At 44.3% G+C, this 23,086-nt stretch overlaps 2 protein-coding genes across 2 annotated transcripts in view; one reads left to right on the forward strand and one right to left on the reverse strand.

Moving 5' to 3' along the window:
• Positions 1–16,075, forward strand: part of PSMB7 (proteasome 20S subunit beta 7) — an 18,233-nt gene extending 2,158 nt beyond the window's left edge. Inside the window, exons 4-6 of the mRNA XM_014307143.2 lie at positions 4,896–4,954; positions 15,262–15,413; positions 15,899–16,075. Coding sequence (XP_014162618.1) covers positions 4,896–4,954; positions 15,262–15,413; positions 15,899–16,010 — 323 coding nt within the window. The 3' untranslated portion in view covers positions 16,011–16,075. The remainder of the gene's footprint in view (positions 1–4,895; positions 4,955–15,261; positions 15,414–15,898) is intronic.
• A 462-nt stretch (positions 16,076–16,537) lies between these two features.
• Positions 16,538–23,086, reverse strand: part of NEK6 (NIMA related kinase 6) — a 58,048-nt gene continuing 51,499 nt past the window's right edge. The window contains exons 9-10 of the mRNA XM_005421234.3: positions 21,230–21,343; positions 16,538–18,541 (exon numbers count right to left, since the gene is read on the reverse strand). Coding sequence (XP_005421291.1) covers positions 18,431–18,541; positions 21,230–21,343 — 225 coding nt within the window. The 3' untranslated portion in view covers positions 16,538–18,430. The remainder of the gene's footprint in view (positions 18,542–21,229; positions 21,344–23,086) is intronic.

The following is a 23,086-nucleotide window of genomic DNA, read 5'->3' on the forward strand; positions in this document are numbered from 1 at the left end:
CCGAACGGGGCTATGGAACCGGCCCGAACGGGGCCGCGGAACCCGCCCGAACGGGGCTATGGAACCGGCCCGAACGGGGCCGCGGAACCCGCCCGAACGGGGCCATGGAACCGGCCCGAACAGGGGCCATGGGGCTGCGAGGCACCGGCCCGAACGGGGCCGGGGAACTGGGCCAAACGGGGCTGTGGGGCTGCAGAACTGGCCCGAACAGGGCCATGGGGCTGCGGGGAACCGGCCCGAACCGGGCTGTGGGAACTGCTCTGCTCTCCACAGAGTCTGGTTTTTCTGCCTTAGTTTTAAAAGCTTTACAACGTGGCCTGTCAGGAAATGCTGGCAGCTCCTCTTTCCCCCCACAAAAATAGCGCGGTAGCAGGCTTAAGTTCAAACGAGGGGCCAGTAGAATATCAGAGGGTTAAGTTCCGTGTAGCTTAAACTTCGGTTTGCTGTGGGCAGTACCAGGTGTGTGTGGTGCCCACACGTTGTTTTTGACCACGTTGTCAGACAAAGCCCTTCTCAGCATCAGGGTCCTTCACCTTCCCACCCCTGGTGCACTGACACTTCCTCCAGTGACCAGCATGTGTTTTAGTAAAAAATTAGGTAATGCATATAGGTGAATGATGGAGTTGAGACAGCAGGAAAACTATGGAAAGTCAAGTTTAAGGTAACAGTTGAAAATGTATTTCAGTCTTACTTAGACTAATCTATTGTTTTTTGGGGTATTTTATCCCAAATGTTGGAAAGGCAGTTTATTAAATCAGGGAAGTTGTGTATGGCCAATTAACTTCTGGAAATTAAATAGGAAAGGTGGGTGAGAAGATCAGTTTTATTTTGGCGTGCTGGTCTGTCTGAATGGACAGTGGTGTCCTGCCTTGCAGGAGAGATTTAAAAGGTACACAGTGCTTACTCAGGAGTGAGAACATCAAATTAAACTGTTTATGCTGACAAAGGACAAAATTGGATTTCAGCAAACGATGCAAGATTGTCTGATTGCTTGGCTTGTCTAGGAAAGCTTCTGGCCAAGGCTTATAATGAAATGCGTGCATAAAATTAAAGCACGTGAAGTGTGTAGTTGAGCTTTTGGAAGCAGGCGGAGTGCTCAGGAGTCTCTGGTGGCTGGAGCTGCTCCCCTGGTGCCAGTGGTGCTTCATATTCATAAATCAGCTCTTCATTGCAGTGGCAGTGTCGTGCTGCAGAGCAAGAACTCCCACTGCTGGGAGCCAGCCCCCAGCCAGGAGCCACGCTGAAAAATGATCCCAGTCCAAGGGGCTGCCGAGATCACGGAATTCTTACCTGGGATGAGCAGCAAATTGAATAGCAATGAGTGTGTGTGAATAAATGCCCTGTCAGGGAGCCTTGGCAGTGATGGATGAGCAAGTGCTCGATGTTGCTCTCCAAGCTCTGCACATCCTCTGGTGTGGCAGCAAACAGGTCTTTGGGTGAGGAGATGGACTGTACCTGGCAATGAGAACTTGTCTTCAGTGAAGGTTCTGTTGAAAAGATCCAGTGCATCTACTTTAGAAAAGCTCCTGCAGTTTTAATTCGCTGTGAAAATTATTGTGAGCTGCACTTTTTTGCTATGTATCAGTAATTATCTTTCACTTAAAATCAATACTGAAGTGGTACAACTGCTCGAGCGAAGACCAGATGGTATTTTTAAAGTCAGTTTATTAGAGTTGCATGCAGAAAATTTAACACCTTGGTTGGCAAAAATCAGGAAATGACCGGTGTTACTTAAAGAAGAGAACAGTAAATTCTCTTATCGTTTCATAACTTACCTGCTTCATACTGAAAAGCATTTGCCTCAGAGTAGTTCAGCTTCCACAGTTCTGTAGCATTTGTTTGCAGTCAATATTTTTATGTATGTAGATATTAGATTAATGCTTCCTGAATATTTGGTTCTGAAGTAGGTTACTGAAAACACATGCAAAGTAAATTCTTTGGAATTGAGATGGCATTTTTTACTTAATGTTAAGTGTGAGCATTCTTAGCAGATAGTGGGTTTTAAAGATCTGAAGGGGGTTTTTCCTGAGTGCTATATAATACAAATAAATTATGACTTTGCTAATTATCCTTATGACACATTATCACACAGCTTTCCTGGAGGTTTTAATGGATTTGAGGTTGAACTGCTGCTGAATCTGAACTGGTAGTGGCTCAAATCAGTTACCGTGTGTATGAGGTGGGGAATCCATCCCAAGTTAATGGATGGTGTTTTGCTGTGTTTGGATTTTATCCTTCTCCAGACTTTATGTTTGGGAATTGTGAAGCTTGTTTCTGCATAAAGGCAAAGCATGCTTGTTAAAAATGAATTATTGGTGGGCACTGAGTGCACGGACAAGAGAGCAGCTGTTTCCCCACACACAAACAAGTTCTCCATAGACCCTTAATATCCAAGTTTTCTGTGTTTTTATAGGAGCTGCAATAAGAAAACCGTGCTTGCAATGTTTACTTAAGTTCCCAGTTTTATTGCCCACTCTCCTGTCACAATGCAGCTTTCAGGAGGCAGCTGGAGAGGCTGGAACATTGTGGGGCTGTTTGGAAGGCAGTGGGGTGGGACAGGGACAGGGAGCTGGGGGCAGTGGGATGGGACAGGGATGCTTAGCTGTGCTGGGAGGCTTTTGCTAAGGGAAATTTTAAATGTATGCTTGTTTAGGATTTATAAGCACTAGAGAAAAAATGAAGCAAGTCTATTCAGCTTCCTGTTCTGCTAGAACCTCCTTAGGATCTTGGTTTTCAGATGTAAATGTCTACATGTAGGTTTAATTAAGTTAAGATTTTAAACAACTCTTTGAAAATTTACATTATAGGACTGTCTGGATTTATTTATTTAAGGTTGATAGTAGATTTGGCATTTATTTGTGTCGCGGTAACATAGTGAGATAAATAATTAAGTATAATTCTTTATGTATAAAGGATTTTGTGTACTGTAACATAAAATTTCCCCAGCCTATTTCCTTTTTCTGTTTTTCGTTTTTAAGTTACTGGTTTCCTGCCCATAGTTCTTTTGGGAACTTCTTAAAAGGAGCTGGAGGAATTCAGCATGAGCCATGTATGCAATTGCGTTATCGATAATTTTTTATTTGTCATTAGAAGTTTTAAGAAATTAAGATCACTTTTCCTCAACTAAATAGCTAATGTAGTAATTTTGGTCAGATATTATATTTTATACTTTCTTTTTTTTGCACTTTTTCTAGTCTTTGTACTCTGATTTTGTGAACCTTTCCCCAAGAACAGGGTTGTTTCCCAGCTTTGAGGCTTCCCACTCAGCTCATGGTCAGCCTTCATTTGGGAATAGCAAGAACGTGGGCTTGGTTTGAGACCATAGCCCAGATTTTTTTTCCCCTCTCATTAGAAATATTCCTGTATAATTCCAGAAGAATTATTATTTTATTGTTCATGTTCCTTTATTTGTTTTGGCACATGCTTTATTTTGACCTTGTTTGAAGGGTCAGTAAAATTCCTTTTATTTGTGATTTGTTCTGTGATATCAGCTGTTTGCATCAGCAGTTCAGTTTTGCTATTAGTTGCTTTAAAATCTTCTTTATTCTCAGTTTCAGCATTTAAAAAATGGAGTTGTGTATTGCTCCAAGGTGTAAATGAATAGTCATTGCCTGCAATACAAGTGCATACTTAGAGTGTCCTACTGCTTTTAGATGTGATGTATTTGGTACTGTAAAGGTAATGATCCTCAACCACAGCAATATTCGGTAACAGGAGTATCTGTCATATTCATCAGGATTACCATGTTCATTGATTTGTGTCTGTAAATCTGCTGTTTCAACCCTTTAAATTTGATCTATAATTGGACCTCCTTAAATGGTTCAGCTAAGGTAGTCTGTATTTTCTCAACAGTGTCACTGTCAGCTTCTCCTTTTTCATTATACATTCAGCAGACTTGATAAAATCAGCAGGACACCTCATTTGAAACTGTTTAATCGCTGCCTTTTGCTTTCACTAAACCATTGAGGTGGTCAAGCGATATACACAAATCATTTTAAATAGGAAATACGGCTTTCTCTGTGACCCAGCTAAACAGATAGCACTATGCAAAACAAGTTAAAAAGTAATAAATGCCAAAAAATCTTCTAATTGGAGTAAAAAATTGCAGGTAACTTTATTCACTCCCCAAAAGTAGTGCTCTCTGAAATATGGGTAGGGCCACCGACAGACAAGAAAATCTTCCTGAAGGCTCACTATTTCTGAACAAAGCAAGTTTACAGTTTCAAATAGCACCATCCTGCTTTTTGTGTATAAATGTGACAAAAAGCACATTTATAACCCTGCAGTCACAGTGCTTTGGGCAGAGATGGCTCCTGTTCCATCACTGCACTTGTACTTGGTCCTTTCTGGAGAGAAACGTTAAACTCATGGCTGTGTCTCTGGCACTTTGTTCAGCTGTTATTGCTCATTATTGTAAAAATAATGGCACAGAGCAGGAGCACAATTAACTGTTTAACTGCAGGGGCAATCTGCTGGTGGCAGCAGCCCCCTGCCCTGTTCCGCTGCTGGGCTGCTCATCCCCAGGCCTGGAGCCATCTCCTCTCTCCAGCACCCCTCAAAGAGGGGCAGGCACGGACCTGGGGCAGGAGGGATGGAGGAGTAGGGACTGCAAACTGGCATTCCCCTAACTCTCTGTTTCTAACCCCATTTTTGTACCTTACGTTCAAGATGGTAAGGAGGAAAAGCTGTCAGCATGGGCCTGTGCTGAATCTGTGCCCAAAGCTGTACCCCCAGGATTAAATTGGGTTCTCACTTAGTGTAGACACTGTACAGTGCAGAGGAAGCTGTGGTGGGCTTGGTTTGTTTGTGCTGATGAGATGTACTGTATTTTTCTCTAAAAAATTGCCATACCTAAATGCACCAGCTGAAGGGCTGTCCTGGTGTTGTCACCACAGGTTCTGGATCGCTCGCGGCCATGGCAGTGTTTGAAGATAAATACAAACCCGACATGGAGGTAAGTCCTGGGTTTTTAAACCTCAGTCTTTCTTCTCTCAGCAATCCTCATCATCATAAGAATTTAGGAGGTTTGAAACTCTAAAAAAGGTAAATATGCTGTAGTTTTGCTGTACTTGAAATGTACTAATGTCAGCTTTCTGCAAAGCTGTAAAAATTGATGGGTAAAATAAATGAATTTACAAGAAGCTGTATATATGTATGGGAAAATGTGTGATTTGAATGTAGGTGAAGGGTTTAAAAACATACAGCTTACTGGTTATAGTTTACTTCAGCAATTTACCAGCCCCTGCACAGTCAGTATTTTTGTTTTTCTGTCCCTCTGTCCTTCTCTCTCAGTCTTGAAAACAGCATGCATCTAAAAGTCTTCAGATGCTCCTCATTTTTGTAATGCAGCTGCTGTGGGTCAGTGATGATCCTATAAATCCACAGTTCTTCTCTACAAAGGTGGTAAATGAAGTTTAAAATGTGAGATGATCTCTTGTACCTTGGTACGTCTCCTGACAAATAACAGTGTGCAATGCCAGCAGATTTTTTAAAAAGCAGTCAACTGCCCCACCTTGTTTTGAGAAGTTTGCCATTAGTTAATTGCTTCAGCATTAGTAAAAAGCAGTTTTCCAGCTATCCCTGGCCCCTCTCCTGTCAGTACCTAAGCAAGAGTTGTGGGTGTGCAAAGTTAGGGACAACAGTGGGATCAGGGTTGCTGTGATTTGGGCAGCATCTGAAGATGCTGGACTTCTGGCTTCAAGTATATTTACAATTGTTATCAGAAATACTGGAATATGTTTAACGGGCTCCCAAGTGTCTCTGGGAAGGATCCTCACACCAGATGGCTGATAGAGCCACGAGAGAGAGAGAGAGGAAGACTGTTTTTCCCTCTCCCCTCGTGCTGCTGCAGGAATGAGGGTCTCCTTGTGCAGCCTCCTGTGTGACTGTGCACTTGGCATGTGTGCCATCCACTGCAAACACGGACTGCAAATCCCTGGAAGCAGCAGCTCCAGCACAGCACTCCTCTTTCCAAGGTACAAATGGCAAAGGGCTGTGCTGTGGAACTAAAGTTTTCATTTATTCTCAGCTAGCTTTCAAGCTTAGATTTTAAGTCATTTCTTGTGTAAGAGCAACCGAAAAAGGCACCAAAAACTGGTAAATCTCTAAATTTTCCTATTTAGAAAGGTCATCCTCATTAAACTGTCTTCACACACAACCATAAGTGGCAGCAGATAGTCACTTATAACAAGCATGTAGAAATGCAGCCTACCAATTTGTTGAAATAGATATTTAGGTCTTTGAGACTTGCATGCACCTTAACCCTTCCTTTGGTTTTCCTGGATAATCTGTTATCTAATAACAGTTCAGGAATTGTATTAACCAACCAGCAAAGTTTCATGTGATAAAGTTCAATGGTACTCTTAAACACTTCCTCATATTCTGTTATGGCTGTGAGTTTGTATTTACATTCTAAGTCAGATGTGGGATTTTTTTTTTCAATGAATTAATAAAATAAATATTTCTATTGAAATGAATCCAGATTAAATCTGAAATATGCTATGTATATTTTACATAAAACTGGCTACAAAATAGCAATGAAGATAAAATTGGTGGAGACTCATTTAATAAAATTGGTAGAAAATTATTATTTTTCTGTCAAGATCAATGCTCCTTTCTTTTGCACTAATTGTCAGAATAGCTTGCTAGGGCTACTGGAGGGTAGTGGTGTGCTTCAAGACCATCACATCACAGAAAAATGATTCAAAGGCAAACTGTCCTGCACCCTCTGGTATCAACTTGCAAATTAGCATCTGGAATGTAATTAAACAAGCTTAATGAAAGTAGCAGCTGAATACTACTGGAAAAGACAATCAGCTTTTTTGCCTCTGATATATATTCTGTACTATTGAAGCTGATCACCAAACGCATCGTGTGAGCACAGTTAAAAAAAAATTAGCATTTATTTGAAGAATAGGAACTGTTTTTCATTCTGTTATGCTTTTGGCATGCACTGGTGTCCCAGGAGAGCCATGCCACAGCAGATAGTGCACAATATTTATAAATCCATGACAGGCAATAATAGCAACTTGAAAAATTCTTTTGCTAGAATTTCAAGTTGAGAGCTGCCAAAAGCTGAGAGGATCAAATCTGCAGTGGCAGCTGCTGTGCCCTACAGTTAGAATCGTAGACTTTGAAGATGTTCAACTAAAAAAAATAAAAAAATAAAAAAAATAAAAAAAGACTGCAGGCTTAGCCAATTTTTGCAGGTTTCTAGAGCCCTGGCTCTCTGCCTTTTGAAGATGAGTTGCTGAAGCTTCTCCCAGTGCCTGAGGCATGCTAACACCAGCAGGATGTGTTTTTTTCCATGGACTTAGTGTGTCTTCAGATTTAAGTAGCACATGCTTTGTCAGTGCCAGCTGTGATGGTCCTTTCCCTGGCTGCAGTGCTGGGACAGGATCTTTACCCCCCATCCTTCAGGGGAGCTCTGGAGATGGATGGTGACGTCCCCGAGTGCCACTCGTGCAGCCTGATTTATGGAGGCAGGGTTTGTTTGTGGGGAAGGAGTGCTGGCCTCTAGAGGAACCATTATAGATCGCTGAGGATGGGAACACTTTCAGCCCTGAAGGCCTCTAGATGCTTCAAAAATGTAATGCCAAGCACCTAACTACTGTGGAACAATATTAATCTGTCATGTGGGCAGCTATAGATCTGCTTTAAAAAACGTAAGTGGAAGAACAGCACATCTAATGGAGTGTTTCCAGCTTAGATCTTTCATTGGAGCCAATTTTTTTTCCAATAGAGTTGCCACTGGTTTAAACCTTACAGTCATTTTGTAAATGCATTTGTGCCTTCTGGTGTTAAACAATAGCAAAGAAGTACTTTGAGTCAGTGGATATGGAAAGCATTGTGAGCTGGGAAAAAAAGTCTACAGTATTAAATGCCGGAATTCTGCATTTATCTATCTTGTGGTGGTTGAATTCCTCAGGAGATGTGGAGGGGGATATATTTTCTTCTGGTATTTGATTTCTGGTGTTTGAAAAGTAGAAGCATTTTGTCTGTAGAATTACTTGATGCTCAGTGGGGCTACGTTGTAGACTTCTTGTTTAAGCAAGGAAAGGCTGCTTGTAACTTCATTTCTTTTCTGTATTTCATCAAAGCAACCAGGTTTAATAAAAAGAGGGTCCAAAAGGAAGAGAATCAGAAGCTTCAGAATACAACTTTTGCAAAGAAAAGAAACTAAATCTTGGAGTAGCAAGTTAGGAGCAGAACAGGTGGAAGACAGGAGATAAGAGACAGTCTGTCAGATAGTAATTATTTCTAGGATAGATCACCACAAAGGTGTGAGATTATACGTACAGTCATTTATTGTACCATTTCTTAAGTGTGGCAGGAAATCAAGTGGTACTGAATAAAAACAAAAATACCCTGGAGGGTAAGAAAGATGAATAAGAGAGAACTGTTCTGAGGGTGTTCCACATGGAGCACAGACCTCTCGGTGCTGCAGCAGCTGTGCTGTCCCAAAAGCTGCAGCTTGCTGTCTCCTGGTGTGCCTCAGTGACCACTCTGCAGTGGGGGCTTTGGCTCACCTGTTTGGGTGGGACCTGCAGGGGCTGTGAGCCATCTGGTGGGCAGTTTGGCAGGCAGGTTTGAGAGGAGTGGTTTTTGAGGCACTTCTGAGTAGCCCCTAATAGTAGCTGAGGAACTGAGAGCTTCCCTCAGGACGCTCCATGTGCTCTGGGATCTTTGCAGTATTGAAATGCAAAGTAGCTTAATGCAGCTTTTGCTGTGCACCTCTAATTTCAGTTAAAAAATGCATCAGGCACACTACAAAATATGAAAGCATGTAACTTTCTTCCATTTTTAAGCAGCTGACACGTAGATCCTTCGAATGTTCCTGTGCTCACATTTCCTACTGTCCCTCAATATGGTAGAATTATTTTTGTTTATTAACTAGTGACAACAATGCTGAGCTATTTTTGGGATCTGTCACAAGTCTCTAATCTGCAGCAGTAGTTGTCTCCGCGGCCCTGGTGCCGTGTGTGACAGGGTGGGAGCAGTGACAGGCTGCAGATGAGCCCGGTTCATTAGCGATGGTGATCAGCTCTGGGCTCAGGTGTGGCAGGCGCGCTGATCCCGCAGCTGACACTGCTGCTTTAATGACTCTGCAGGATGGTCACCACTTGCTGGGAGGTTTGCGGGCTCCACTCCGGCAGCAGACAATGGAGATCAAGCCAGACTATGGGAGTTAGGCTGGAGAGCCTGCCTGAGATACTTGAACCCCTGTTGGTGTCAAACACGGAATTAAGTAAATGGGGGGAGGGGGGATGAGACGAAATCTGACTTGGTGAGCAAAAATCAGGACTTTGTGTTTCTGTACCTGTGTATTTCATTATCTAGTGACAGCAACTGAGGCTGTTAGTGGCATATCTTCACTCCTTGCTGCCAGAGCTTGTGGCACTGCAGTTTTCAGCTTTCCTGACATAGCTGTGTTCGTGTCTCCTGGAGACAGGGATTTCCATGGGTAAATATCAGGTCTTAGTGCATACAGTCAGCCAGAAAATAAAGGCTTATCATACCTGTTTCTTATTCTTAGGTTAGATCACAATTATCCTGTGGCAGCCTGGTTTCTGCCTGACACGTTGGACAGTTTGTACTGTTTTCATCATCTTTCACAGAACTGGATCGATTTCCTTTGTGGAACTAGTGTTAAACAGGAAATCTGGGCTGATTTGGAATATGCCAGCTAGGTATGCTCTGGCATGGTGGGATTGCAGGAGAGGTGTTTTGTGGGGTGCTTTCTGAAGGAGTGAAAGCCTGGTTTGTGTGCTGAAGTCGGTGGGACACTGCCAGCAGCACCAGTCTGAGATCCCAGAGATACCCAGCAGTGCTGCCTTGCAGTTTGCTGATTGCAGACTGTATCAAGGGAAATAAATGTTACCTTTGTGTAAATTGGGCCTTGCTGCATGTCAAAGAGCAACAATTTCTTCACCTTTATGAAAGTAACAGTTAAACTTTGTCCGTAATAATGTAGACAAGCTGGCCAGAAGCAGGGCTCTGTGTTAAGGGATCATTTCACTGCGCAGGGTAGGGGGAGGACAGGTAATTATTTTTGATGCATTTCTCAGGAGCAGGTGTTCCAGTTTAAATTGTTCCAGTTTGTATATCTCCCATAACTGCAGAACACAGGCAAAATGTACTGGAAGATATTTCACATGGCACGCAGCCCGAGTGCTGCTCCCGCGGCGAGGGTGGCGGGGCTGAGGGCAATTGCTATGAGGGAGGAGGAGGAGGTGGGAGCCAGCCTGGCCTTTATGGAGCATTTTGGTGTGTTAGGAAGGATATATTACCGGAGGGCCCAAGGCTTCTTTTCCAAATAAAACGTTGACCTTCATTCCCTTACATCCTTTTGTCAGAGGTAAAGCAATGGTCAGATGGGCAGAGTTTGCTTTATTTGAAGCCAGACGTGTTACTGCTTGATATTAATTTTTTTATATGCAGTAACAAAAAGGAACTTTAACCGTAGTCTTTTGCAGGATTTGCATATCTGAGTGGCTGAGGGTCGGTGTGTTACTGCAGAGCAGCACAGAGGGGCCAGAGGAGGAGCTGCAGCCTGGCAGGATTTGCAGCTCTGGTGCTGTTAAGCCAGTTCCAATTTTGAGAATCAGTTCCCTAAAATCCCATGAACTTTACTAAGTGATGGATTGAATGAGTTTTTGTAATCATTCTTAGTTCAGAGAATGGGAATAGTGTTAAAAGAAATCCCATAGTTGTGAGAAGAGCTTGTAATTTAATTCTGTGCCATCGGAAATATGGATTGTACTAATCCCCGTGTAGGTAATGACATACAGCAGCTAATGTTATTGAATAGTAGTTCCGAATCATATAAGTTTCTTGTCTTGGCAGGTAATTTGGCATAAATTGTTAATGTAAATCCAGGTTAGTGGGGAAGACATTATTTTACTAAAAAAGATAAACTGCTGATTAATTCAGTATAGAACTCAATTACAAATTGAAAGTGTCTCTGCGGGACGCCAGTACCCTAAAGACAGCAGATGTTGAATTGATACTCCAGCATATTTCACCCTGGTATGAAATATTAACGTGGTTTATTATACTGGTGGTGTATGATATCAGAGAGGGGGTGGGGATGAGCCTGCGCTCACAGGCAGCTTCCTCAGAACGGGAGAAAACTGTTATCTCTGAGAATAATTACCAGCGACTACTGAGCAGTTGATTTGAAAGTTCTTAGCAGAAGATGGTTAGAAAAATAAACATTTAGTGACACGTCAGTCACAATGAATCCAAACATAAAACACATAGGTCTAATTTTAAAAATTTTAAAAAAGAGACAAGTTGGGTCATTCCTTGTTCTAAGGCAGCACTGGAAATGCTCTTTTTTGGGGGGGAGACTTGTTAAACCTGAGTGGTTTAAAGGACACATTCCAGCCCCTTTCCTGACAGCCAAACCAAATCTGTTCTTGCTGCTGGAGCCTTCCAGCCTTCCCTTACAAGAAACAGAAAGTCCTTTGCTTCTCAGGTTTGTTCTCTTTGGACTAAGAGCAGACTTCAGCATCTCTTCCAGGTACAGACTGATCTCCACCCCAGCCCCTCACTCCCTGTACACTGCTGATTCTCGTCCAGACTCTAATTATGCTCCTCTAGGTGCCTATGTCCTTCAAGAGGTATTGCTTTCTACCCCCAAATTCCCAACACTCCTTTATTGATTTATTTTTTGTTGCCATTGTCCTTCCTGAAGCTTCTGATTTTTTTTCTTCCCTTCTCTTCCCACATAAGTCTTGGGGATTCTCATTTTAAGTAGTATCAACTTTTTATAAGATAGTATTTGAAAAAATCTCGTTGTAAAAGACTATTGTGGTAAGTATTTGCATTTGTTTATTCTTACAAAAATACTTGTTTATGTTGATATTGTACTGATTGTGCATTGCATTTCAAATCTTTCTAAGAATTGCTCTGGAGAACTGCACAATGTATTGCATCTCTAACAGAATCCTCGTAACCAGCAGAAGGGATTAGTTTTATTTTGGTAAGAGAAAAAATCAGGAATTTCTAAACTTTTAAAATCTGGAAAAGACATCTCCTGTTTAACTTGCTTGTGAGGTTACAAAATGTGAGGAAGTAGTGTTCACAAAGCCATTCCAGCTGCTCCCTTTTGCTGCTGGAGCATAATGATAAACTTGTTTACAGGTTATTAGTGAAGGCAGTATTAATACAATGTAGAAGTAGCCTCATCTCCTGTAGGAAAGTCTCTTTTTTTCCTTCAGTAGCACTTGAAATTTGGAAATTGCTCAAGTGAGAAGAGAAAGTTGATCCAAGTCATATACAAGAATAATGTGTAAAAGTTGCTCCTTGGTGCTGTTTGGGACTCGTGGCACAGCAGCTGTGAGAGGCAATCCATCAGCTCTGAGTGTCTGCAAACGGCAACTCTCCAGATAACAGGTTTAAAGTAAAGATTTAATACAGCCTCTATCTACTGTGATGTTGCAGTGACAGTTTAAAACTCATTCTCTAAATCTCAGCAGACTTTATAGCCAGCAGTGGGCCCATATAAAGCTTAATGGCATTACAACACATAAATCATCTTTTAAAGATGCTACCAGTAGCGCCAATATTAAATGCAGACAATTGTCTGCGTTATAAATAATTTATCAAACAGCGTTTCAGATGAGCCTTCTGTGCTGAGTTATTTATTTTAGCCTTTGCTGCCCTGTTCCTCAGGCAGCCCTTGGCAGTCCCTGCAATGCTGTGGTCAGTGTAATGAAGCTGTGTCCCACAGCTCAGTGCTGACCATTGCAGCGCCGCCGCCAAGCGCTGCCGTTTGTCAGGCGCGGGTAAATGGAGCTGCACATTGGAGCCAGGGGACACATTGTGGGCTCTGGGATGGGGACAGACAGATCGCCCCATAAAGTGCTGCTTGTCACCGCGGCCTCGCCATGCACTCCATCACTCGGCTGTAATCTCATTTAAGGAGCACTGGGGGCCCCAGAGGAGGATATTCCCAGTTAGCTTGGTCTTTGCAACCATAAAGCACGAAGTGCTCCTTTTATATACTCTGAACTTTTAGGGTTTTTTAAGATTAATTATTATAGTGACTCATTGAGGGCCCTGTACTTGAGACTGTGTCAGCACTTTCCTGCTAACCCCTTATTTTGTGACTGTAAGTAGCAGTCCTTGCTGAAGTCCATGCAGGATCTCTGTAAGGAATACTTGGGGTTTTTCTTGTGGCTATTCTGTTCAGCTTTGTAAATTGTCAGAAGAGGAGCAGGAAGCAGCACTGAGGGGGGGTTTTCTAATGACAATTATTCCATGTTCACAGCCTGAGCTGCACTGTGTCAGTGAAGGAGCTGAGGTTACAGCCTGGGCTCTCTGTGCAGTGGCTGCCTCAGTGCAGTTACAGCTCAGCGCTTCCAACTGCACTTTATTAGGTATTTTTTGAACTATTTTGATAATGTGATAGAGTACATTTTTAAAGCAAATCAGATTTAAATTAAGAGGAATCTCTGAGGTTTGCAGTGTTGACTTGAAAGGATGCAATTAAAAGGAGGAGTGGAACAAACTCCACCTATCTGCTGTAGTTTTCCTAAGCTGCTTTTCTTACACTTAACCCTCATATAGCTTAAAATTACTCTGCTTTTGCTACCACTTAGTTCTTAGACGTACACATACTTCTTTGGCTTATTTACTTTCACTATAGTAATAAAATAACCTTTGTCTGCAACAAATTATTGACAGTCTTATGTCAGTTAAGTGAAGAATTACTTGCTTATCAGGATTTTATTGCCCAAAACACTGAAGGAAAGGTACAGGAATTATTTTTGCAGCATGGCTGTATTGTTCTAGTCAGCTGGGTAGGAAGCATAATTCAATTTATTATTTTTTATAAAGAGAAATAGTTGTGAAGCTGGGAGTGAAGTAAGAATTGCTGCTGTTTCTGTAGTTCAGAGGGGTGGCAGGGGGTGCAGGGCAGGCAGGCAGCAGCAGAGCTGATTTTGGGCTCCTTGAGCTGCGCTCGGGGCTGGAGCAGCTGCACTTGGGGCTGAGGCTCCTGGCACTGCAGCCCCTGGCACTGCAGCCCCTGGCACTGCTGCTGGCACACACAGGCTGTGAAAATGAGGCACACTGGAAAAAGCTGCATTTATCAAATTCAGCATTGACCCCATCTCTTGTTCCTGGTGTCTGGTGGCAGAAGATTATTCCAAGGTGTGAAATAGCAGCAAAGCAGTGAGGAGGGAGCCTGGGAGCTTCAGCATTCCAGCAGGATCTGCTGGGTGAGCTGAGCAGCCACTGCTGCACAACCTGGGGATGAGTCCACACCTCTGTGTCCATGGATGTGTGCCAGCCTTAATAGTTCTGTACTGGAACAGGCAGCTCTGGTTTTCAAGTAGGTAACACACCTCTGGGAGAAAGTAAGGGGTCCACATTCTGTGGTTTGTACTTTCCAGGCTACTGAAAAGATTTGTGTATGTATATAATGTATGCATATGTCCATATATGTGTTTATATGGACTCAATCTGATTTCCTTGCATTCTGACCCTTTGGCAGGTGACAGGGGCACAGGCTCAGTGGAGCTGAGGGTGCAGGATGTGCCCTTGCTGGGCAGGGCTCTCCAAGGCCTGTGGTGCCATGGGAAGGGTGCCGGGCTGGGCTGAGGGGCTCTGGCAGTGAAAACGTGTCCTTTGACACGATTTAAAATGATACATCAGGAAAGTTGGTTTGTGACATTTCTTCCTGCTCCCCAGCCTGGGTTACAGCAGGAGCTGAGGCTTGTCAGATGGTTCCTGATGGCCCTGAGCTGAGTGTGGTACTTTGTCCATCAGCTGGTTTGGAATAGCCCCATCCCTGCCCGGGAGCTGCAGAGGGAGCCAGTGCTGCTGGAGAGGCTGCCAGTCCCATCAGTGCTCCCCAGGCCTCCACAGCAGCACCAGGCATGTGACTGTGGTGAGGGGGGAATGTGATCTTACAGATCTGGTGTAACAGTCTAATGGATATTTTGATGAATTTGAAATGTTTCTGTGTAAAAGATGCTCCTGACTGCAGTTGTGTAATATGGGCACTGTTGCTCTCAGGTTCCTTCGAACTAGTAACTGTGTCTTAGATCCATTATGTAGCAAAAGTTCCTCTTTTGTTTCACTTCAGTGGTACAAACGTAACCAATCTCAGCATTTTGACTGCAGTACTGGTGATTGGAGGGTTTGGTGTATCATTTATTATTATTCCAAGCTCAGCCTCCACAGGCACAGGGACGCAGAGTCCTGGGAAAAGCCAGCGCTGGGGCAGTGACAGCTTTTTCCCCTTCCCAGGAGGAGGAGGCCAAGCAGCTGGTGCGGGACGCCATCGCGGCCGGCATCTACAACGACCTGGGCTCCGGCAGCAACATCGACATCTGCGTCATCAGCAAGAGCAAGCTGGATTTCCTGCGGCCCTACGACGTGGCCAACAGGAAGGGGGACAGGTGAGTGGGGCTGAAGCTCTTGTGGGGTCCCTGCTCTGCCTTGCAAGGCCTGTTTTCAGTAATGCCCAGTTCTGTCAGTGTTCCCTGTCTGTAGAACTTCCAACTAAACAATGCAGAGGAGCAGCTGTAGCAGCAGCTGAACAGAGGCAAATACATTGGTAGAATTATTCTGGAGTTGCAAAACATAAGTAAATTGCTTGTTCTTTGGTTTTTAACACAAATGTCCCTCCCCACTTTGAGAGCCCACTAATTTCAGTAACAACCTTTCCAGTTACGTGGCAGTGTTTTTGTGAGCAGTTTCCTGCAGTGCTGGTTTATCTGAAACTCTGTCAGTTATTGCAGTCAGTACAGATTTTGCAGTAAGCACAGCTTCTTTACTTTGGACTTTTACAGGAAATGTCTAAAGCTGATCAGTTCTAAAATTTTAAATGCAAGTTTTCTTCTGTACCATCTTCCAGACTAATTTTCCCCCATTTCTTTACTAGGTTTGGTAGGTACAAGTGTGAAAAAGGAACAACTGCTGTTCTCACAGAGAATGTGGCACACCTGGAGCTCGAGGTGGTGGATGAGACCGTGCAAACCATGGACACATCCTGAGCCTGGTGGGTGCTCAGAGAGCAGCTGGTGCAGAATAAAGAGGCTCTGCCCACTTTCTGTGTGTCTGTACCTGGTGCTGTTGCTGCTGCTTCTCCCTTCCTCCTTTAGAGCAGGTGAGGCTCGAGCAGCCCTGAAGGGCTCTGGGACTGACCCCAAGGGGAATGAGCAGGTGAGAGCTGTGCTCCCCTCCAGGCACCACCTGGCACTGGGGGCAGAAAAGGAGCTGCTTTGTTACCTCACTCCAGGAACAAAACAGCAGGAGTAAAACTGCTCTGCAGAAGTCTAATGTGATAAGTTTTGAGAGAATGTAAGAAAACAGTGAGCATTGGTGGTTCTGAATTGCTGCCCTTGCCCCCTCCGACAGACACTGCTCTCCTACCTCACTGTAGGGTATCACTGGTGATCAGGGGATGGTGCTGTTACTGCTTCCCTGTTTGCTGTAGATACAGGGCAGATCCAGCATCACTTCAAGTCTGATTGTCTTGTTATTCACGTCCACTTGGACCTTTAATACTGGACTTTTTTGGTTTTTTAAACAAAGGTGTTTATTTTGGAAATAATTTTTTTATTTATCTAAAAAGGCACAGTTGCAAAAAATTACCTTTTGAAATACATTTCTTTATAAGCACTATGAAATTTCATGTAGCAAGAAAGTGACCAGACTTCTCCAGATACTCATATTTCAGCTGAGCTTCCCTGGAAGCCATGGCTCCAAGGAAAGCTGCAGTGGAACCAGAGAGGTTCAGGCTAAACTCTGGGAAGTGCTAAAAGAGCTGGTATAAATAACCAAGCTGGTTGGCATGGAAATGGTGGGAGCAATTTGGTGCCTCCACGACATTCTCCTGCTGATTTAAATTTCCCACATCTCTCCCAAGAGCAGCAGCCTCAACTTTCTGCTGAGAAGCCTCAGTAAGTGGCACCTTCCATTAATGATACCAACCATATTCACAGCAATTAATGGCTTTTCTTGGTACCCCATACAAACATTCCCAAATTTTACAGGAAATAGTTGAAGATGGCACTGCAGTTTTCCTTTAAGTAAAGAAAAGTAGGTTAAAAAAATCCACTAAAAGCATATATATGTATGTAACCCCCTAACCCTAATCTTAGTTCAAAAAAGTTAAAGATTGTAAGCTTTCTTTAAAAAAAAAACAGGCACAGGCTGCATTTGAACTGTCTCACACAAATGTCTACATTGGCACGAGCCCCTGTCCCACGTGGCAGCGGCACTGGAGCAGCACGGGCTGAAGGGTTTCCTCTGGAGCACAGCCCTGCTGCTCCTGACAGGCACATGGAATGGAGACACTGGAACGTGAATCCACGGCTGTTCCTAAGGCAGTGAGTATTTCCATTGGCAGTAAGGAAACGAATCATTGATTCAATGAATGAATTTAGCTGGTTGACAATTTTCATGCAGTTAAAGACGATGACTCCTTCAGATCACGTTGAGATTTTATAAACATTCACATTCTGTAATGAGCTTTCACAGTTTGAGAGAAGGGGCTGATCCTATGCAGAATTCCATACACAAAGCATTTCATTTATTTTTTTTAAATTTTCCAAGTGTTTAAAACACTGCTGAAGTTCCACTGATAGTACCCGATGTACTATTGAACATGTAAAAGTCTCTGCACCAAAACTGAGTTGGCTTTGCTAAACACTGGTTTTAAACAGGAGCCTGGAGGTGAAGAACCATTCCAAAAGGGAAAAATGAGGGAAAGGAGCAGGAGCAAGGCTGGTAGGGGTTTGCTTGGCATGTTTATCTTCTTTTCCCAGGCTCATGTTTAACTCATCTCTGACAGAGAAATGCATCAGCAAAATACTCTTAAGTTTTCAATTAAAAAAAAAGAAATCATGAAACAAAAGGGTTTCCCACCCCCCAAACCCTTCCCAGTTCCTAAGTCTGAAGAGGAGGAAATTAATAAAAACATAAACGGCTGCTTTAAAATATACCAAGTAAAAACTGAATTTGCTATTAACCATTTGCAGAAGAGGCAAAGTAACAGTTACACAAATTACACAAAATCTATGGTAATCCTTACATTAGTATAAAGTGATTTCACTGAAGGAATTATTTCAATATTTCACATTACAGTTAAGATAGAAGGTCTGGCAAACGCTGAGCCCTCGGTAATAGCTGCTATCCTAGATTACACACGACAGTTTTAAGAAAGGACCCTTAAATGATCTACATCCGTAACATTATTTGCCTTAAAAATAAAAAATAAAAAGAATCACTTGCAATACCTCACAGAATCTTCACGTTAAAGCACAACCACCTGTAAGAGTCCTTGTCAAATAACCTGCAAATGATGGAGCCTCTGCTGCGAGTGCTCAACCTCCCACCTGTGTGACCTGGCACCAGTCGCTTTCAGCTGAGAAAAAGAATTCAAGTAAGACTGAGCTGTGCTGGCTCTGGCTCATGTGCTCGAGGTCCACACGTGCATTTGTTTGGCTATTTGGTGCACGTAGCCGATGTCAGGCCTCTGGTCTGGGTCGGGGTAGATGCACATGCTGACCAGCTCCCGCAGCTGCAAGACAGCAGAACAGGCACACGTGAGTGAATCCTCTGGACTCCTGGAAGGGCTGTGGGAACGTCTGCCTGAGCTCCCCTGCCAGGAGAGGGGAACCTCTGCTGCTGGGCAGAATCCAGGTGTGTGTCTGTCTCCTGTCTGTGTGTCCCACCTCCAGAAGAGCCAGGAAGAATCTTTTCCACCAAATCTTCACTAAAGACTTAATCTTCCTCAACTCCAGAATATTTTACATCCCAAAGGAGGACCCAGCCTGTGCACCCAGGGCTGGGGAGAGCGTGGGACAGAGGGAGGCACTGTGGCACAAGCAGAACACAGAGAAAGGAAGGAAGGAAACCCGAGATCACTTCCAAGATGTGACTGAGGTGGGAGGTGAGGAGGGACCTGCCAGTGAAAGGGAAGTGAGGAAAGGGGGAGCCGGAGCAGAGTTCTCAGGAACTGCAGTTGTGCTGCCCTTCCTGCACCACCCCCAGCACCCAGCACTAAACTCCAGCCTTCCAGCATGAAGAATCTGACCAGCACTTGTGGATCCTAAGCTACTGGACACAGCTATGAGACCTTGGCGCTTCCTAAAAAACCTTTATGAGGAAGAGAAACTGGTCATTGATTATGTCTAATAAATAAAATGCAGAAGGGCTGGAGTCTCCCCACCTCCCAGCCCTCTTTATTGTGCACATGAAAGATTGTAGCTTTTAATTATACAGACACTGAAAGCTGCTGGTACCCCTGAGGCACCAGGAAAAACAGCCTTGAGCCTCTGATCTTCTCACATCCTCCCAGTAGCCACAGTGCCAATTATTTTACCGGTAATTAAAAGCGTGGCCATAGAGCTATCAAGCACACGGCCTCGGCTGCATTAACGAACATACCCGAGGATTCCAGCTCTGGATGGAGCCAGGTCAGCCCTTGTTCCCAACCCAGACCTGCTGCCTGGCCCTGCCCATTCTCTGGTGACTTTGACCAGCTCAGGGCAGGGACATTGCAGCCTTCACAACCCTGAGACCCTGAAGACTGAACATGTATCAGCCCTGACCACAAAACTCCCACAAACAACTGAAAATGCTCCTAGAGCTCTGCCCAGGGCCTGTGCTATCAGTGCCATTTGTGCAAACAGGAGCTGTGCTGCCCTGTGCCTGCAGCACTGAGACACAGCCCAGGCAGTTCTGTCCTCACAGGCATTCAGCAGCACCTACAGGAACACGGGCTGAGCCTGGATCAGCATCTCCAGTTACCAGCAAATCTGTTCCCAATATAGAAAACCAACCCTGGCTGGATCCCAGCTCCTCCTGCTTCCAGCAGCATGCAGTTACTCACAGGGGAATCTGGACTGGTGAGGCACAAAAAGCCACAGAGAGGAACATCCCTGAAAGGAAACTAAAGCTTAAAAAACACTGCCTTATTCCTCTTTCTTGTTCCAAGGAAGTACACACTGGATGCTGTTGGTGCTGGAGCCCTGTTCTAATTCCCTGTTTGTGCTGTTCCAGTGAGCACCAGCAGCAGCTGAGGAGCTGCAGCCACAGGCACAGCCTCCCCAGCATCCTGTTAATAGTGCATGAACCATCTGCAGTTCTCTGGGACCCGGCGCCTTTGAGCTCTAAACCATCCTTCTCACCCTGACTGTATCACTGCACTCCACACACTCTTTAGCACTGCCAGAGGGAAGCAAACAGACAGTAATTGTAAAGACAGGAAACACATCTGTCAACTTACACTAATTCCTGCTGCCAACAGGCATATCCTGAAATGCAAGCTGCAGCAGCACAGCAAAGGGATGCATGGAGCCGGGCGCTGCTACGGAGCTTGGGGCAAAAAAATGGTAAAATTCACTTCTACAGCCTAGTTCTCAAAGCACCGTTTTGCACGAGTTACTTGGCAAGGAAAAATAAAGCAAAAAGTGAAGTTGGTGCAGGGTCCCTCCCAGGGCGGAGGCCAGGCTGTGCTCGGTACTTCCCGGCTTCCTGCCTCCTCCTCAGGATGCTGAGGTAGAGTGAAACAAAAGAAAAACCCCATAGGATGTAGTGAACATTCAGAATGCCATTAGCCATTTCCTTTCAAACAGAAGGCACTGTAAGAAATGAGGAGGTTAAGGAAATCCAGCTGCTTTGTCTAGGTGAGGCAGAAAAAAGTCAAGCTCATCTCAAGAGGCCCTGAGGAAACCCAGCACACGTGTCTGCAGCTGGGCTAGCAGGAACTGGGACACTGGGTTTATGCACTGCTTCAGATGCTGCTGCCCATCCCTCATGTCCAGACACACAAACCTGGACAGCTGCTGTACAGGTGCATATTGCATTAAACTGAATGGCTTTTCTTTTTTTCTTAAAATGAATCCTTCCCCACTTTGTCACACACTGAAGACTTCATAAACAAACATAAACATATCAGTGCTCTTTTATGAAATGTTTCATGGGAAAGGAAACGAGGAGAGGGCTTTCCCACAGCTCACTCCTGGTTTCTGCCAGCACCATAGACTTTCAGTTTCACAATATCCCCCACATTAAGAAATCTTTTTTGTTTTGATTTAGCTCATCAGTATTCAGACACCACAAAAGTAATTTGCTCAGCCAAGTATCCAGGACCCCCTGGCCATCCCCTGTTCTTCCCTAGATGTGGGGGATTCTCCTGGGCTCCCTTTCCCTGTGCCTGGAGAAACTTCACTGCACCTCCCCGCTCCCCTCCAACCACATTTACCTTTTCAGAATAATGTTCAGCTGGAAGAGGTGGGTAGTCACATTGCTCTATTTTTTGGCAAAGAGAAAACAGGTTCATTTTATCTCCATAGAAGGGACTTTGCAGAGCTGCCATCTGGAAAGAAAAAACCAGAAAATGTTTCAGAAACACAAAGGATTTGAGAGCCCTTGGTGCTGCCAGTTTGCGAGAGCCAATTCTGTTCTCTGCCAGTGAGCAGAGCAAAGGATGCTGCTGCTCCCCAGCCCAGGCTGCTCCGAGACCCCAACAGCTCTGCAGCCCCTGTAGGGCTGGTGCCAGGCTCTGCCAGGGTTCCCAAGAAAAAACCCCAAGAAATAGGATGCTCAGACCACCAGCCCATCAGCAAGAACTCAGCTGGCTCTAAGACAACTCTGAAACCCTCTCATATACAACCATCTATCTTTGAACATTTAGCTGCTTAGAAGATGAAGAATCTTGTAAGCATGAGCAATGTACTTAATCTTGTAAAAAACCCCTAAACAACCTCAAAACAAATGTATCTCCTGCCAGAAATCTGCTATTTAGAAAAGAGTATCCCAGGCAGATATGAGAACAAAACTACTGAAAGTGTTCATCAATGTGCTCCTTTTCCTCTCAGCTTCATCCCAGGCCAGGTGAAGCTGATGCTTCTCACTGCACATTAAGGGGATATTTGATGTTTAATGGTCTGTTGCTCATTACCTGTGCAGTGGAAGTGTCTGGAGAACTCTGGCTCTTTCTGACCCACAGTGAGCTCCCAGCAGGATTGGAGAGAGCCAAGACCAAATCCTCCAATCTCTTAGCCCACAGTGAGGAACCAGGATTGATGCATTACTAGTGATTTGGTGACACAGAAGCAGTTCTGTTTGGGCTGGATTGCCAGGGGCACTGCAGGAAGGGGCTGCAGCCAGGGGGTCTCAGCAAAAACACACATCCAAGTGCTGAGCAATGCAGAACACACCAAGTTAAACCACTCTGGCTTTAAAACATACACCTGTCTTTTAAAGAACGTGGGGAAGAAACCTATGTTTCTTCCTCACTCCTCACCACTACTATCAAGAGTAACACTAAGTTACTCCTCACAAACCCACAGACCTGAGGGTGAAGAGTCTCCTGACAGGATCCCAAAGAACCCCAGCACTGGGCAAGAGCGTTTGGAAGATTTTTGAAGGCAAAAGGTGAAATGTCACAGTTACTTCATTACTGTTATGACAGTAGTAGGCAACTCAGTAGGAGAAAAATTACACAGTCTAATTAGAGACTCTACTCCCCAAGTAGGACTGATAGCAAACTGCTCTCAATCAGCTAAAACAAACTGGAGAACCCAGCACAGACTGTTCCAGGGAGAGCACTAATGGGGGCATTAGGGAAAACACAGAAAAGCAAGGGTTAAACAGGGTCTCCAAGATCTCAATACACACATCAATAATGCCAGGGAGGTTGAGAGGGGCTTTCCAATTCCCATTAACTTTTCATTCCAGGTTTAGTTAAGTGCTCATGTGCAAAAGGAAAGGAATGAAAAGGACACACTGTGGGGTTTGGGATGGTAAATGCAGGGAATTAAAGTGGAAAGAGAGAGCACCCAGTTGTGACCACAGCAGCCAGGGCTGCAGGGCCATGACCAGAGGCACTGCGAGTATCTCACTAACTACAGTTTGTGATGCTGCACTGGGGTTTGCTCCTGACATTTTGATTAGAGCAATTACCCCAGGCCAGGCAGATCTCCATGGCAAACGCCCACCATGCAGCAGGACTGGTTCAAACATCCAGAGATGGGAATCCCTGTTAGTGCTTAAATTGATCATCTTGCCAGAACTGCTGAAGTCATTGCTTGTAGCTACATTCTGGGAATTAACAACT

Source organism: Geospiza fortis, unplaced genomic scaffold (genome assembly GCF_000277835.1).
Source record: "Geospiza fortis unplaced genomic scaffold, GeoFor_1.0 scaffold27, whole genome shotgun sequence".
NCBI classification, from domain to species: domain Eukaryota; kingdom Metazoa; phylum Chordata; class Aves; order Passeriformes; family Thraupidae; genus Geospiza; species Geospiza fortis.